Source organism: Pseudorasbora parva, chromosome 20 (genome assembly GCF_024679245.1).
Source record: "Pseudorasbora parva isolate DD20220531a chromosome 20, ASM2467924v1, whole genome shotgun sequence".
Classification (NCBI taxonomy): domain Eukaryota; kingdom Metazoa; phylum Chordata; class Actinopteri; order Cypriniformes; family Gobionidae; genus Pseudorasbora; species Pseudorasbora parva.
In genome coordinates, this window is record NC_090191.1 from 36,275,218 (window position 1) to 36,293,444 (window position 18,227).

The 18,227-nt window shown below is 38.3% G+C and overlaps 1 protein-coding gene across 3 annotated transcripts in view; it reads right to left on the reverse strand.

Moving 5' to 3' along the window:
• dock4b (dedicator of cytokinesis 4b) overlaps window positions 1-17,945 on the reverse strand; it is a 94,930-nt gene extending 76,985 nt beyond the window's left edge. For all 3 annotated transcript variants that reach the window (XM_067428560.1, XM_067428561.1, XM_067428558.1), the window contains exon 1: window positions 17,767-17,945. In XM_067428560.1, coding sequence (XP_067284661.1) covers window positions 17,767-17,809 — 43 coding nt within the window. In that variant the 5' untranslated portion in view covers window positions 17,810-17,945. The remainder of the gene's footprint in view (window positions 1-17,766) is intronic.
• Between the last annotated feature and the right edge of the window lie 282 nt (window positions 17,946-18,227).

The window sequence follows — 18,227 nt, forward strand, 5'->3', positions numbered from 1 at the left end:
TAAATATGTCCTTGGTTTAAGTTTCCAACAAATTCCGAGAGGAACACCACAGTCATCCACCATGGCATTCCGAAGTGGATTTATGTCCAAAACATCTTATTCTTTTCCAAGTTAAGCTTCCAAGTGGAGCGGTGCTAAAAGCACGCCTAATGGACTTCACTCTCGCTCATTTTTTCCCTTTTGTGGAGACATTTTCATCCCACAATGAGTCCTTAAGCCACTGGCACGCCAGGAACGGCCGGGACATCTGCTTTAGCTTAAGAAAATCAATAAGTGCCCCTTTTCCAGATTCCTATCCATCCTAATATTCCTAAACTCTCTGGGGTGCAGGAATAATATAACCAGCAAATACAGTCAGTGCCTGACTGGTCACTCCAAACAAATCTATCTGATTTTGGGATTATGCACGAAACCCACACTGTTTGTTTTTCAAACCTTTCCCGAAAATGGCAGGAAAAATGAGTCTAAGGTGCAAGATTAAAACAAGCTACGGAAATCTGCGAATGTTAAAGCTGACCTCTGAATGATGCACGTGGTTTCAAATTCCACTCAAGCTGAGAGGTTCGAATGCCTGGTTGTTTTGCCAAGCGGTGCATGCCATTCACGGATCATGTAGGATTAATGCACAAGATTGAAAATCAACGCACAGCCTAAGTAAGTACGCCGAAAAACTGATAATGCTTGTTTTTCCCCCCGAGTTACCAAATACTCCACCAGGGAATGAGAGACCTTAGCACAACTGTCAGTGTCCATCTGCACACTTTCAAATAAATAAATCAATGTTTATTTGTGTTCAAATGTTTCAAACATTTTCAGACAGCTTAGAGAGTAACAGTAACAGTAGAGAGTGTGACAACTAGCCCCGGTGTTTTTCAGTATGTACAATTACAAATCCCAATGAAAAAGAAACAAAGGCTGACTGCTCTGCAAAATTTTGTATGTGAAATCCAGTCATTCAAAGTGAATTTGTGATCACACATTAAACTGCGTTTCTACAGGCCTAATTTTGACAGTGCCTTGAAATGTAACTAGCTTGACTAATTTATTCATCCTAGCCTCTGTATGAGCTGAATTGATCGAGTGAAGCAAATGAAGGCTGAAAAAAAAAATGTCCCAGTTTCTGGCCCGAAGTGGGTCAACAGCAGCCATTTACACCCTCTAAACACATCTGTAATTAAATAGAGCTGATAGAAAACACTGTGGAGCCTGACAGGCAAGGTGTGAACGGTAAAAAGCTGGCCAATTAACAGAAAAGAGGAAAGAATATTGGAGGGGGGGGGGGGGTTCTATTTAGTCTCTTTTACTCATCACAAATGCAACAGCAAAGCCTCATCTGTGCAAACATTTTCACCCTTGCCAGATCTGGTGCATTATGGGAATTATTGCTATAATGAGCTACTCTACTGTCAGTGCACCCAAAACAATGGAGTAAACACACTTGCATAACTAACAGCTGTGGCTGGCTAGTCTTGCATAGCCAGGCCTTTGCCCAGCAAGACAGAAAGCCCAACTGTCCCAGAATTCCTCAAGGGCAATGAACTAGAATGTCAACTGAACCTCTAGTCCAATCAGGATGGCGACTGAAACCAAACACTCACGTCCAGATGGGAAGCTGTGGTTAGTCTCTCCTCTGTAATCCCGCAAGATTCTCCCAGGTAATGCCTGGTAAGGGGCCATCCCAAACATTGCTTTCCCTTTGAGGATATGGGGCAGTCATGAAGCTTAATGGCAATCTTCAAAGACGATTATGAACCCGAGAACTTTGAAACAAACCTTGAAACAAATCTTAACCTCAAAGTTGTTTGGAATATGGCCTGGAGCCGAATTCACATCAGGTGTGAAGCATTCAAAGGTTGGAAAATGCTCAGTTAGGGCTGTACGATAAAACATACAACTCATTGGACATTTCTCCTGAAAATGTTTTGACAATTTGACATTTCCATTATCGTACAGTGGTAACAAGCCTCCACTAACTTTCCTGGTTGGGCTTAAATCCCCCAAATGCAGCATTTCTCTTTAAAAGGATACATTTTCTAGTCTAGTGATTTACTTAATCTTCCCAATCTGGCAACCATGCTCTTACTTGGCTGCAAAAAAAGCTGAGGATCTGACAACACCAACAAACATGTTGAAGTTAGGGAAATTTAATTCTGCTGGAATTAAAGTGTCCTACAGCCAGTATGAGTTCCTTCTTGAGGCCACATCTGTGGTTTGCTGCTATTAACTCTGTGAGCGAACCTCAGTGACAACTATATAAATAAAATTCAAACATGAATCTCGACCATATTGTTTGCAATCAAGGTTGGTGTATAAATGCACTTATTAGAATTATTAGAAAAAATATTAGGAGCCACTGTTTTTGTATTGATTTTACATTTGATGGAAATAAATAAATAAATGTTATTTTTATCAAGAGGTGCATCAATTTATGGTCAAGATATTATATTGACAATGCAAGAGTCCAGGACTCTGTGAATTCTCCTCCAGCACATCCCAAATACTTTCAAATTTAAGGGATGCAAATGCAATGCATGTGTGAAAATGATTATTCATGCTCCCTCCCAACCATTTGTTTACAAGTTTAAGCCTAATGGATCTTGATATTGTTATCCTGGAATACGGCCATGATGTGTCTTCCAACATGGTTGTTTAAAATGAAAAGCTACACACTCCATCAATTAGGGTCAGAAGAATTGTTGCCAAACATATAACAAGCTAGAAATATAATCACTGCAATAATGATCCACTCATAGACTCTTAAGCATATAATGTTAACTTTTCTTTCTCTTATAGAACATCTGGATATTAATCGTGATTAATAATCAAGATTATAATTCAAGCAAAATAATCATGATCATCTGTTATTTTACCATCATCATGCAGTCCTAACAATGGTATACAAATATTAGGGTCACTTTAAATGTTTGTTTATTTTTAAGTACAAATAATCATAAAAAGCATTATACTATTAAATTTGTCATAAAAAAATTCTTTATAAAAAAACTGAAATAAAGTTATTTATTTATTGCAAAAAGGCATACATAACATTTATTATAATAATAGTTTTATATTAATTTGATTCATCTATACCTTCTAATGAATTTGACATGTATGTTTAATACAAAACTGTGAATATGATGCAGCAATTTTGCAGTAGGCATAATTGAAGCAGAATAAAGGTATTGCTTCCACTTGTGGTGGTCTACTTTTAACAGTTGTTTTACAAAAACAAAATGCAGTGTGGTTTAGCACCAATAGTTTTTTAGAGATGTCAAGCATGTGTGACATGCAGCGCGTCCCATTTATATTTAAGTATTTATAGCATCTTCACTCATTATGCTAACCTACCTTAGCGCTAGCAACCACAGAACTCTACCCGAGAGCCCAGACCGGCAGAGCACGAGGGAAAAACAAGTTAGTGAGCATTCGATCTTTCTTTCTATAGAAAGTGTCTATAGAAAGTGCGTCGCTGTGAACCATCACCTAAAATTACCTCTTCGTCATCTTTATAAAAGAACTAAACTTGTCTTTTGAAGCAAGATCATGTACTGTGTAGTTTAACGATGCATACGTGTATTGTGAAAGGTTATGCTATAACATAATGATTTATCATTTTACTCACACTTTATTTCACACTTGTAAATTAGAAGCGGGATTAGCACTGGTTTTTACCCTGCATGTGTTATAAAACACAGAGCAGGTGTTTTGCAGCACAGTGCCAAACTTAGTCTGAAACAATGGGTGCGTTTGCACACCAGTAAGCTGATAACTCCACACAAAAAAAAATCAGCTTATTGAAATAACCAGTTTTCCCCGTTTACATGCAAACCAGTAAACGGACAACGCAAGTAAACCGCGTTTACATGACTATTTATAAACCGGGTTATTTCCTTGTAGTGCCGTCAAAAATAATAATGTCCGTATATCTGACTATGAGTTTTTCAAATGTTACAGTTGTGATGTTAAATAAAGCGTGCAGCGCTTTAGCGGGAGATTTACGGCTCATATTATCCCTTTGCAGTTATGCAGCGTTTTGACTGAACATCTACTTCTGCTGCATGAGAAAAGAGAACACGTACCTCTTTACAATTCTCTGGGTCTTAAATGAGTCTGCGTTTGTGATACATGTCCTTATTTCATGCAAAACGCTAGCTCGCTCTGTCTGGATGCGTTTAAATCTGCTCTAAATTTGTGTTTTTGTCACCTAGCACACATGCGCACTCCAATAAGCTGACAGAAAGCAGGTTAGTGCGTTTACATGCAGCGCGAAATCGAGGTAAGAGAAAGAAAACTACCTGTCCCGACCGGTTTATGCTTACGCTGTTTATGACTCCGATAAAAGAAAACGGTACTGCATTTACATGACCATGTTTATTGTCGGTTTATTGGGCATAATCGGCTTAAGAACGTGCATGTAAACGCACCCAATGACTTCCCCTTCTTCCAGTCTCCTATCCATCCTAATATTTCTAAACTGTCTGGGGTATGGGAATAATATAACCAGAAAATACAGTCAGTGCCTGTCTGGTCACTCCAAACAAATCTATCTGATGTGGGATTATGCATACACGAAACCCACACTGTTTGTTTTTCAAATTCTTCCCGAAAATGGCAGGAAAAATGGTGCAAGCTGATAAAAAACAAGCTACGGCAATCTGCGCATGTTAAAGCATACCTCTGAATGATGCCCCGTGGAAACAATGCTGTGTCAGAATATTACAGCTAGACGCTTAGCAACGGACAACCAATTGCATACTCATATTTGCGTGCTTTGGACAGTCACAGAAACACTGCACAATGAATATAAACAATACATTTAATGTTCGAGAGGGAAAAAAAATAAATTCTGACAAAACACGATTATTTGAGTGAAGAAATTTTAATATATAAAGTTTTAAATATGGATATTTTTCTTACACAAACGTGCCACTTCGCTTCATTAGGCCTTTATTAACCCCCCGGAGCAGTTATATGATGGATAGATGCACTTTTATGGACTTCATAAACGAGGTAACAGTTCACTGCCATTATAATGCTTATATAACTCTGATTGTATATATTCATCTAAAAAAAAGAATGTCATATACACCTATGAGGACTTGAGGGTGAGTACATTTTATTTTTATTTTTGGGTGACCTAACCCTTGAACCCCAGGTAAATTATGAGCAGTGTGGAATGTGAAGCATTACCCAGGATTCTGTTTACCCTGGGTAGAATGACCCATAACTATTCCAAGCGTAAAAAGCACATTGACTTTATTTGGATTCATTCTGGCTCATCTCTTCTGTATGTGCGACATAAAACTGTGACACAGCAGAAGACGCACCATTAGGCCTGAGGCTCCCGTCATCATTATAAGAGAGCCGTCTGCATTTATTCACTGTACGCTCGTCCCCCAACGGATCGGACTAACCCAATTCAGCCACTTGGCCACACAAAGGAGATACATTACAGTCACCGTCGCCGAGTGGCACTTCATTTAAGACTTAATTCACACACTGAGGGAAGTCAAATAAGGACACCAGGTGGAGAACTATCAGGGGGCGAAGAGCTGCCCCATATATCTGGGTCTCCAGCTGATCCGGGCTGCTTTCCGTAACAGCCAAAAAGATGGGACCAACAGATTCTTATGCATGCCGCTGCGGCAATTTAGCACTGAAATGGGACAAATCCCATCATCCAAACATTTTTGACAATATTTCTCTTTATAATTACAAAGAAAGGCTTCATTTGAGACATTAGAGTCTTTAAAGGGCAAAAGAAAGTGTGTGAACATAAAGGGCTTGAAGCAAAGGAGGAAATCCCTGAATGCTCGTAAACTGTGTCGGATGCTGCCATCTGAATGCTAAGCAGACCCCATTCAATCAATGATGAGAAGGAGAACTTGCCTCTCTGGACTTTCTAACTTCAAATAATGAGAAGGGAATGGAAGTGATTTATTGGATTACTTGAAATCCAACACAATCTCTTTGCATACAAGCAAAGGGCTTCAACTGAGCAAATTATTTAAAAAGCAATGAATCCCATACGGAAACACGAGTTAGAGAATCGACACACTTTGCTGTCAGTGAAGGAGTACGTTTGATCAATAAATCAATTATAAAAGATAATACAATAAGCCACAAAAACACCTGCTCACCAATTTTACCATGGCATGGTAAATGCTGTGCGCATACAGGGAAATTTTTCTTTGATAATCATTTTTTATGTGATACATGTGTTTATTAGCTTTGCAAAATAGATGAACCACATTTGAGAAATCTCAACAACCAGAAGTGCATTTATTAGTAAATGGGCACTAAGTTACAACTTATGCACTAATAAATATTTGTATCCATTAAACGCATAATGCTAAACTAAATATTTACGGAAGCCTCCGATCAGGAGTAACGGTTGGAATAAAATAGCAGACAGACTGAACTGCATGAATCAGCTCTTGTTTTATATGACAGACTTCAATTCTTTACACATAATGATAATGCTGACATTTACACTCGCATACATTTTAAGAGAGAAAACAAGAATAGATTACTTTGTTAGCGGCTCTTCAACACGAAGCAGTCTTAAACAGTGCACCGCTGTGTGCATCTGCCCCTGTCAATCAATAAATGTCTCTTTCTTTTCTTTTCTTTTTTTGGGGGGGGGGGGGGGGCATAAAAAGTATTTATGCATTGATCCTTTTTAATTGTTCATGATTAAGTCACGTATTTGAAGGCTGCTATTGGATCATTGAGGTTAAACGTCATATGTGTATTACTTTACGGAGAGCTTACAACCTAATAGCTAGATTCTGCCTTAACAACAAATTGTGCAACTGAAAAAATGACAGAGACTACGGCCCCGTCCACACAAAGTCAGCGTTTTCCCAATCCGATCTTTTTTTTCCCCTCGTTTCAAGAAATATCTGCGTCCACACGAGATTGCGAAAACTGACTAAAAACGATGTAGTTTGCATGCCAGGCCAGTGTGTGGCGCTGTAATTCTGCCACAGAAATACACTAAAAACAGAGAAGAAGTGTTGTGGCTAGCAGGGGTATAGCAGTGGTCGGAGGTATGGCAAAATATCACAATAAAATAACAATAAATACATTTGCTACTTAACAGATGTGTTTTATTAATGCCTACACCTACCCCAACCCAAAACATACCCTTACAGGTATGCAGATACGGTAATTAAATGACGCGATATTGATGTGCGCATGCCCAGTGCCCGTAGTTGTATCCCTTAACTCTTTCACCGTGCCGGATGTAGTGTGATGACATCACCGTTTCAGAAAATATACGGATTCGCTGTACACACGAAGACGGAAGATGATCGTTTTCAGATTTACCCACTTTGGGACCCGGTTTCGAAAAATATCGGATTCCTGCTTCTAAAACGCCGGATCTGTGTGGACGAAGCTGATACGGTACAAAATGTATAAGTATACAGCTAAACGCGTCTCCGTGTGGACGGGGCCTTAGCCTCTATTGTGGACTTTACATTCCAATTTAAGAAAGAACTTAAAAACAGCTGGTGTAACCCTACCTAGGTGACTAATTCTGGAATCAATAAGGTTAATATGGGTCCACACGGCAAGGAAGAGATGCATTAGCATTCAGCGAGGTGTTAATTAACCCTGCTGTCTACTTGTAAGAAGATGTGCATTAAGTATAGGTTGGGAAAAAAGGTTTTGCATTCACGGCATCTCTGGGAGGAGGTATTGCCCCTTCTTGGCCTCACTGGGGGGGTAAAGTGATCTAGATATAGCACATCAAGTCCATGATAAAGTGTGGCAGCTAGTCTTAGCGAGATATGTAAAAGCAGTGAATTTGGTACGGTTGCCTTGACAGCAGCAGTCAGGCGAGGATTCGAATGCTGTATCGCACCCCCTGACAGCTTAGATAACAGCTAATAGCCTCTCAGGTCCACTTTCAGTTCGTTTCCCCCACGGACAGAGTGGAGAAAATCTGTCGAAACATGTACATGTGTGAAAGTGTCTGGAATGAAAGATATATAAAAAAAAAAAAATGTAAAAAAAAACTTGTCCAATCTGTTCCAACTGATATAGAAGGAAAGACTGACCGCCTGTTAAAAGTGCCGTGTGTAATATTAATGAGGATATATTGACAGAAATGCAATATAATGCAGATAACTCTTTTCAGAGAAGTATAAAGACCTTACATAATGAAGTATGTTTTTCTTACCTTAGATTGAGCATTTCTATCTCCATACACCTTAGGTCCCCTTACAGGGAAATCACCATTTTACACTGCCATGTTTCATACAATAGCCCTAAACGGACAAACTTCTCTACAGAGCACTAGCTACTCGCTGCCGTCTCAGACGACGACATTTTTTAACGACCCCATTTGAGATGTTTAAAACGCATCATAAAAGCAGCCCACGTGCCAAGGCTTTTGAATTCATACAATATCTTGACAGACCAAAAATGAAATCAAAAATGTGCATCAGCATCACTGACATAAAATTTTGGATATGGGCTAGTCTAGATTGATGATTCTCAGCAAAATACATCGTAAATTCATGTCTGTTCCTCACAAAAAGTAATCACATGACGAAAATGTTCTACTTTTGCCTTTTCTCAAATTGTGTGTTTGGAATAATATCAAAATGAGTAAGTAATTATTGCAAATGTTCATTTTTGGGTGTACTATCTCATTAACATAAGAAGGCACAGTAACACTTTAGCATGGGGAACATAACTACGACTTTTGTCTCAACAAACTCCTAATTTACCACTTATTAATAGTTAGTATGGTAGTTTAGGAATTGGGTAGGATTAAGGGATGTAGAACATGGTCATGAATGCAAGTAATAAACAGATAATATCCTTGTAATGTGAATGCTAATAAATAACTAAGTATAGCGAGCATTGAACCCTAAAATAAGGTGTTACCATAAGCTCATGCTGTATATTATTATACATCACCTACATACACACCCATGGTAAAAACACAGCATGCAAACATATCATTTGACATAAACCAAAATTACAACGTAATGACACCCCAACAGGCCGTGTTTTCAGCACGTCGTCTCTCATAATCAGTTTAACACCAAGGTCAGGGTGAGCAGAGATCACATAACCATCTGAACGGAGGAAGAACAACCAGTGGGAAACAGGAATCTCCAGGCGTCAGCCGTGAGGAAAGCAGCTTAATGAGGAGCAACTCAGTGGGTATGAAGAACACGGAAGAGCTGGCGAAAGCTCGACGTCCCGCATCAAAACATATGTTTGGCTTGTTAGGATGCCGCCACTGCAGGTTTAAAGACAGCTCTGGGTATACAACTGGATTTATTATCCTCAAACACACTCTCAAACTGAGTGCAGACAACAGAAGAACACAGCATGTCGACTTCTGGATGATCCGATGTGTCAGGACTACCTGTTTGGCCAAACAATGGCAAATGGGGGATCAAAAGAACTGGAAATGAACTGTTGAAATTCTATCAATATAATGAAGTATAAAGTACTGTCATGCTTCAAAAGGAAAATAAAAGAATCATAAAAGTGATTTAAGCCATAAGATTGCTTTGTGTAAGGAACAGACCAAAATATAAACCATTAATCACTATATTGTTTACTCAAATCTGGAACTAAATATTTTTCCGAATAATCTAATTATCTATATGATTCCATTACTACATGAGGGTGAGTAAATGATGGCACTGCTTTAATTTTTGGGGAACCAGTCCTTTAACAGATGTCTGTGAAAGCTATATCTATAGCGCCGTCATAGCCAGACACCAGCAGCACTTCTTCCTGCCAAGAGCACAGATAATGAACGTCCCCCTCTTTATATCCATCTCATCCTCATGCATGATCCCTATTCACACAAAAGCCTTTTCCCTGCATTAATGAGGCATTCAGCAGAACACTTAATTACATCCACAGCCCAGCTACCAACTGCGTATTAATAATCTCCCTGTTTGCGTGAACCCTGAACAGGAGGTCAAAGGTCAGGAGTATTATGAGGTCGGGGGGATTGTGCCTAGTTTAGGATCAATAACAGGATGTGTGCAAAGAGCCAGGCTTCGGTTTCAAAGCATGGGGGATTTTGGTTTTTCAGAAAGGGTCTTTGCAAGAGAGTCGGTTCCTGTCTGATTATTGCAAATGCATAACCACAGTCATGAAAGGTGTGAAAATATGTCCAATTGTTTTAATTACTTTGCATTAGCTATCATATTATAAAGCCTAACAAGTTCTGTTAGGCTTTATAATATGATAGCTAAAATAGTCAGCATATTTTAATTTGCCGGAAATAAAAACAAGGCTGTGAGGGATGTTACTTACAAGCTAAAGTAAAAAAAGACAACAGTTTATGATAATCTGCTCTCAAGCTTCTTAAAGGGGTCCTATAGGGATTTTTGAGAATGAAAAAGGTCTGCAATGATACAGAGAAAAAAGTCACTCCAAAGGGAGTTACTCTGTATCAGTGCGTACTGTTCTTAAACTCGCTGATATGCCTTGATTATAGTCTTGAGTTCTTCCAGGACATACATGTGGCAACATTCCTCATTTAAATAATTCCCGTCTGAGGTATAAGTTTAAAAGGGTCAGGGTCTGGCTAAATTGAGTCAGTACTAGTGTTGAAACTCGCGGTTGTGGTAAGGACCAGACATTTTCTAAACACACTCAAAGTGATTGACCAATCACAACACAAGGATCCAGCTAAAAAATGCGAGAGCACTTTTCAGAAGGAGAGTCTTCATTAAAAACAGCGGCAGTGGCTCAGTGGTTCATGTAGGTTGTCTAAAAAACCAGAAGGTTGGTGGTTCAATCCCCGGTTCCACCTGACCAAGTGTCAAAGTGTCCATGAGCAAGACACCTAACTCCAGCTGCTCCCGACGAGCTGGATGGTGCCTTACATGGCTGACATCGCCGTCAGTGTATGAATGGGTGAATGTGAGGCAAAATGTAAAGCGCTTTGGATAAAAGCGCTATATAGATGCAGTCCATTTACCATTTTATAAAAACATCATCTCAACAGAGTGTTACTAACAGACTGCGCGGGAAGAGATAAGAGAGGTGCTGCAACAATATTTTATATATATATATATATATATATATATATATATATATATGATAAAAAAAGTGTTCTTTGAAAAACCAAGCTAAATTGTATTATTCCACTGTGGAAACAAGTGAATTGTGGATCGTAGGTCCTCTTTAAGCATCACAGGAAAAGCTATATGAAAAATGTCAGAACACTGGAATGACACGAATTAGAATAAAATGTGTGTTATCCAGTCTGTAATCCCACAGAAGCTTGTGTGTGTTATCCATCTGCTAATATTAGGGCTGCACGATTAATCAAAATCGGACCGCAATCACGATTTGGGTAATGTGCGATTATGAAAGCTCAAAGGCTGCGATTTTAATGTAATAATAAATGCCCAGTGTGTTAGCGAAGAGCGGCTCTGTTATCAGGAGTAAACGCTGCTCCGTCTGAAAGACTGAGTTTGAGTCGCTTACAACGTGCGTTTGAAAAAGCAACAGGAGTCGAACATCTTCACAAACTAGTGAAGCGTTCATAAACCGGTTCAACAAAAGACAACGTTTAATAACATGTTTTACCTCACTTCGTATCATCATATCGTGGAGTGTTTGAGCTGATGTGGCTTCTCATCACAGAATGAGGCAGACGATGCATTATTTTATAGTATCATATACAGTGATGAAGTCTATGTCAATCAGCACTGCATTATAATATACTTTACTATTATGAAAATACCCTAGGCGGCTTGAAGAACTCAAATACACCCTATTTTGCTGCAGTCGTGTTTATTGTCGTCATGTTTAATAAAAGAGTTTCTATCTTCAGTTTATTTGTCCTACAGCGTTGGATTCACTTAAGGGATTTCCTGAAAACGAATTACTTCTCTGAGGCAAATGTGGCTTTTCCACTCAAGCCCGGCCTTCAGTATGAATTAAACTTTTGGTTAATAAATAAGAAGAAAAATAATACTTAATAAATGTAAAACTTTAATTAACTTAATAATACATTTATATGACAATCCATGTTTTTGTTCAATGTACAGGAGTTTTTTTCCCCCACAGTGGATGCACAATCATATTTCATATTAAAGACATAGACTTTAAGAAACTGCATATAAATATATACAGGTCCTTCTCAAAAAATTAGCATATGTGATAAAAGTTCATTATTTTCCATAATATAATGATAAAAATTTAACTTTCATATATTTTAGATTCATTGCACACGAACTGAAATATTTCAGGTCTTTTATTGTTTTAATACTGATGATTTTGGCATACAGCTCAAGAAAACCCAAAATTCATCTAAAAAAATTAGCATATTTCATCCGACCAATAAAAGAAAAGTGTTTTTAATACAAAAAAGTCAACCTTCAAATAATTATGTTCAATACTTGGTGGGGAATCCTTTTGCAGAAATGACTGCTTCAATGCGGCGTGGCATGGAGGCGATCAGCCTGTGGCACTGCTGAGGTGTTATGGAGGCCCAGGATGCTTTGATAGCGGCCTTAAGCTCATCCAGAGTGTTGGGTCGTGCGTCTCTCAACTTTCTCTTCCCAATATCCCACAGATTCTCTATGGGGTTCAGGTCAGCAGAGTTGGCAGGCCAATTGAGCACAGTAATACCATGGTCAGTAAACCATTTACCAGTGGTTTTGGCACTGTGAGCAGGTGCCAGGTCGTGCTGAAAAACCAAATCTTCATCTCCATAAAGCTTTTCAGCAGATGGAAGCATGAAGTGCTCCAAAATCTCCTGATAGCTAGCTGCACTGACCCTGCCCTTGATAAAACACAGTGGACCAACACCAGCAGCTGACATGGCACCCCAGACCATCACTGACTGTGGGTACTTGACACTGGACTTCAGGAATTTTGGCATTTCCTTCTCCCCAGTCTTCCTCCAGACTCTGACACCTTGATTTCCGAATGACATGCAAAATTTGCTTCCATCTGAAAAAAGTACTTTGGACTACTGAGCAACAGTCCAGTGCTGCTTCTCTGTAGCCCAAAGTGGCTTGACCTGGGGAATGCGGCACCTGTAGCCCATTTCCTGCACACGCTTGTGCATGGTGGCTCTGGATGTTTCTCCTCCAGACTCAGTCCACTGCTTCCGCAGGTCCCCCAAGGTCTGGAATCGGTCCTTCTCCACAATCTTCCTCAGGGTCCAGTCACCTCTTCTCGTTGTGCAGCGTTTTTTGCCACACTTTTTCCTTCCCACAGACTTCCCACTGAGGTGCCTTGATACAGCACTCTGGGAACAGCCTATTCGTTCAGAAATTTCTTTCTGTGTCTTTCCCTCTCGCTTGAGGGTGTCAATGATGGCCTTCTGGACAGCAGTCCGGTCGGCAGTCTTACCCAAGATTGCGGTTTTGAGTAATGAACCAGGCTGGGAGTTTTTAAAAGCCTCAGGAATCTTTTGCAGGTGTTTAGAGTTAATTAGTTTATTCAGATGATTAGGTTAATGGCTTGTTTAAAGAATTTGGGAATTTGGGGTTTTCATGAGCTGTATGCCAAAAATATCAGTATTAAAACAATAAAAGACCTGAAATATTTCAGTTGGTGTGCAATGAATCCAAAATATATAAAAAAAATTATCATTACAATACGGAAAATAATGAAATTTTATCGCATGCTATTTTAAAAAAAAAGGTCCTGTTGTCTGTATATGCTGTCTGCATATTAATAGGTAACCCAGCAGTTTTTTTGTAAAATAAGTTCTCTGCAAAATATTGATAATCAGTGTTATATTTATTCTGACATACTCTATTTTTAATTTGTAATTACGAACTCTTATTTAAAAATATTTTTAACAATAATTAATCGTAATAATTATTATTAGTCATAATATATAAACACAAAATGTTTTATACACACACTTTTCATTTGTAACAAAAAATAAATAAAAATAATAATAATCGCATTTTAAATTGCAATCGCAAATTTAACCAGAATAAATCACAATTATATATTTTCCCAAAATCGTGCAGCCCTAGCTAATATGTAACATGTATGTGTGTTATTCCAGACCCAGAATGCTCCCCCATCTGGAGCCTGAGTCATGATAAAAATGGGATATTGTGCCCTGGCATCCCTGCGGGTCCTTCTGAATCACTGTGTCAGCTCTACTGGGGGCGTGGCTCCAAGGCAATTACATGTGCTGAGGTGTTGAGAAGCCCCGCCCACTCAGATCCCTTGGTTCGGGTCATTACAGAATATTTTCTATAATGAAGGAATGGCCCATTGCTCTTCCACAACAACCAGCAAATCCCACAGGGAATCACGCAGGGTGGCCACTTACACAGGGCGTCCCACTTACACACAGCGCTAACCCCCCTCACCCGCTCCACTCTCCCAGGGGGATTGAATACTATAGAAAGCAATAGCTAGCCCCAGGCCGAACACATACACATCCATGAAAACACACCAGAACATCCCAGTCTAAGCTCTTCTATAGGCTCACTGAGCATTCAAGGGCACTTTAGACAGCACCCCTCTGGTGGCTCTGTTTCAAATCATTCACTTTTCACTAGGTTCATTGCAAAGAAGAAATGTATCACTTAAATTTAAGTGATATTAAACATTGCATAAAGATGATTTGACTTATTTTGGGGAACGTAAATGTATTTCATTTCCACCCCCAAGATTCTTGTAATTACTGTAATGGGAAAAAAACAGTACAGCAACAAAATTACATATAGATATATGTATTTGTTTAACAGAAACTGAGAATACGGAAAGGGGGAATAGTTATTTGTTATTAATAAATATTATATATTTATATAATATAACTTATATTGCAAAATGCACTTATTGTATATAATATTTACTAAAACTTACAGTGTTACAGTTAATGGGCGATGCAATAAAATACCATAAATCAGGCCCTTTATTATTGGTCTTAAAAAAAATCATCTGCATGAAAATTTCTTATATTTTTATTAGGGCTGTCAAATGATTAAATCACATCCAAAATAAAAGTTTGTGTTTATACAATATGTGTACTGCATAATATAATTATTATTTATATTTGAATACACACACATACATACATGTATGTACGTGTGTGTGTGTGTGTGTGTGTGTGTGTGTGTGTGTGTGTGTGTGTGTGTGTGTGTGTGTGTACACATATAAACAAACAAACTTATTTTGGATGTGATTAATTGTTTGATACTCATTTTTACTCTTATATTTTATATAAATGTTTTTATATTATTTGATGAATTAAGATCCAGAGATGATCCAAGATGTTCTTGAACTTCATAGAAATATGACTAGAGTCACAGGAGAATTCACACATAAATCCAAGTTTGAAGTAAAATTGTCACGCCTGACAGAAAACAGTGTATTTTTTTTTTTTTTAATGAGGGGGAACAGGGTTTTTTTTTTTTTTGCATTTTCTAAAAATTGCTAAAACTGGGCAAGCTGATTCATAGATAATATCCACAGAAACTTACTTAAATAGTTTCAAAAATTAGTCATATTCCACCCTCAATCTATTTCAGGTTTGCAGTTAATCATATTTGTCTTGCGAAATGAAGACGGCACCAAAAAAATGCATTAAAAAAGTGTGGGTATTTCCACCCATTCAGCGTCTGTGTCTGTTTCCTCAAATGCCACGGCTGTCAAAAACAACATTAGAGCAAAAAATATCATCTCTTAGTTCCTGTTAGCAGGTTAAAAAAAAATTAAGTCTTTAAGGAGGGCCATTGAGACTCTTACATGTCTTTGCCTTGATTTAATTAGCTGTAATTAATCCAATTGAGGGCTAATTGGCGTCTCATTGCAGTCACTGTGGGGGTTCATTCATATTTCATCAGTGGCTAAGAGTCATTCTTCATTACTCTACATAAAAGCACCACTGGCCAGACTCCAATTAAACACTAAAACATGGATTTTGTTACTGGAAAAAGATCAAAAGCAACAAAAATACGAAGACACTGAATATAAAATCCAAAATCCCTGTTGGGGTGTGAGTCCCACTTTAAAGTAACGGACATTGTGACAAAATCCACCGAGAAATCTCCACAACCCAAGACAAGATCCCTGAAGAGAAAACACTCTAACAAGCTTCTTTTTTTCCTTTTTCTTTTTTGGGCTCTCATTGCTTACAATCTCTGAGCTTTGAATATATTTATCACTCTGATGAATTCCTTCAACCAGCTGACAAACAATCAACAGGAAACACTGAGCTCACCTTGACAGCCTGGTGACTATAAACCTGATAACCAACTTCCCTTCAGACACAATCCGACGTGTCAGATTAAAATCAAATGAGCATTGTCATCACTCAAGAGAATCAAATAGCATTAAATGACAGAGATACTCAAATCAGTGTACAGCTTCTCTGCTGTTGTGTCCTTCACAAGTCAAATAGACTGATAACTGGTATGAGCATTCATTTTTACCAATATTTTACTCAATCAGGTAAAGAATCTTCAGCATTCGGTCAATCGATGAAAGCAGACGCTTGATTTTTAAAGGTTAAGCTTAGCTTAAGAGAAAGAAAATATTGATATTACATCCTTCTTCATTATCAACAATATTAAGTGCATTAAATATAATATTAAATCAGTTTTCCTTCATGAGTAAAAATAAAATAAAAACATCTAAAACACTTATAAAAAATTTTTCCTGCATGTCATGTGACCATTAAACGAACATCAGATAACCATGAACTTAATTTTATTATTTACTGTATTATTTTATTATTATTGACCTAACTCAACTTAAAAGTAGCTAAATATAGTAGGCTATGTAAAAAAGTTTCAGCTGATCAAAAAAATATATTGGGGAATGTAAATATGAAACGATGTGAATTTGTAGCTACATAATGTGTTTAAAAGAAAAAAAAGCCTTCCAAAGACAGTAATACATGGTTAAATGACTCACGGAGTGATAATTCATCTGTAAATTAATGTGTTAGTCGGGAGCAGATTATATGCAATGTTGAGAAAACACTAAAAGTGATTCAAAACTGCGTGGGTCTCGGGTCTTCAGTACATTAATTTCCCCAAACCTGGAAAACCTTCTGATTTCATGTAAGAAGAGGTTTTTTTCTTTTCTTTTTTTTTCTTTTTTTAAAGAAGTAGTAGGGAGAGTCATAAAATGAACTGCCGTTTTGAGAATAGAATCTGCAGAATCTATACTTTCCAAATATATAACTAACGTTAGGCCTAATAATATTTCAATAGCCTATCAATAACGATCAATTTTGGCAATGGTGCAAAACCTCAGTTGACCCAGTCTGACCGAATGTCAACAATACAGTGAGCGTGCATTACTTTCAGCTGAAATATAGGCTAGATGAAACGCAGAAATCTCAGCAGAACAATACTTCATGAAACTCAAATCATACTGGCATGAATAGTAGGCTACATAATTCATTTCACATATGCTGAATGACAACACAGACCACACATTCAGTCCCGATGCTCGGTTGTATTGCACTCACAGCATGAATGGAGGAGTAGAGGGTGAGCGCGTCAAATCTAGCAGAGGAAATGAACTATACAGGACACGAATATGATCAAATGTGCTCATTTCCACTCAACAACATAACATCGACTCAGTTACTCAAAGAAAGTAGAGAAACACTTGTTTCTTTCCCACGCGTCTAAATAAAAGCAGTCACCAAAGCAAGCAGAATCCGCATTGGAAATAAAACCAAACAAACAGTGTGTGAAGGCGATAGCGGTGTGTGTTACACTGATTCAATAGTAACAGACGCTCAGAGTCGCGTGAAGATTTAAACGGCAAACTTACCGACTCCGTATTTCTCGTGTTCTGTAGGAATCCACATATTCATGATGTTTGTTTTGAAAAAAGCCTATAAAACAGCGCAATGTACAGTACTAGTGTTAAATCACGCATTTCTCCGGATTCGCATCATCCTCTCGCGCAGTCATTGTTCAGACCGCTCGAGCGAACTGCGCTGCACGAGATGAGACCGCGGCGGCGCGCTTTTAGATAGACCAGTGCGCGGCCACGGTGACACTGGGTAGCATGATGGGAAACGTAGTTTCGTGACGTTCGCGGACCAGAACAACAGTGATTAGATGATGATAAAGTCAGAGGCTTTAGCCTGAATTAGAGATTTATAGGGTAGGTTTAGGTTTTAGGAGATTTATATATTTATTGGGTAGGTTTATGGGCAGGGGCAGTGTAGAGGGATAAAATATAAACATTACGCCTATGGAAAGTCCCCATTAAACATGGAAACACAA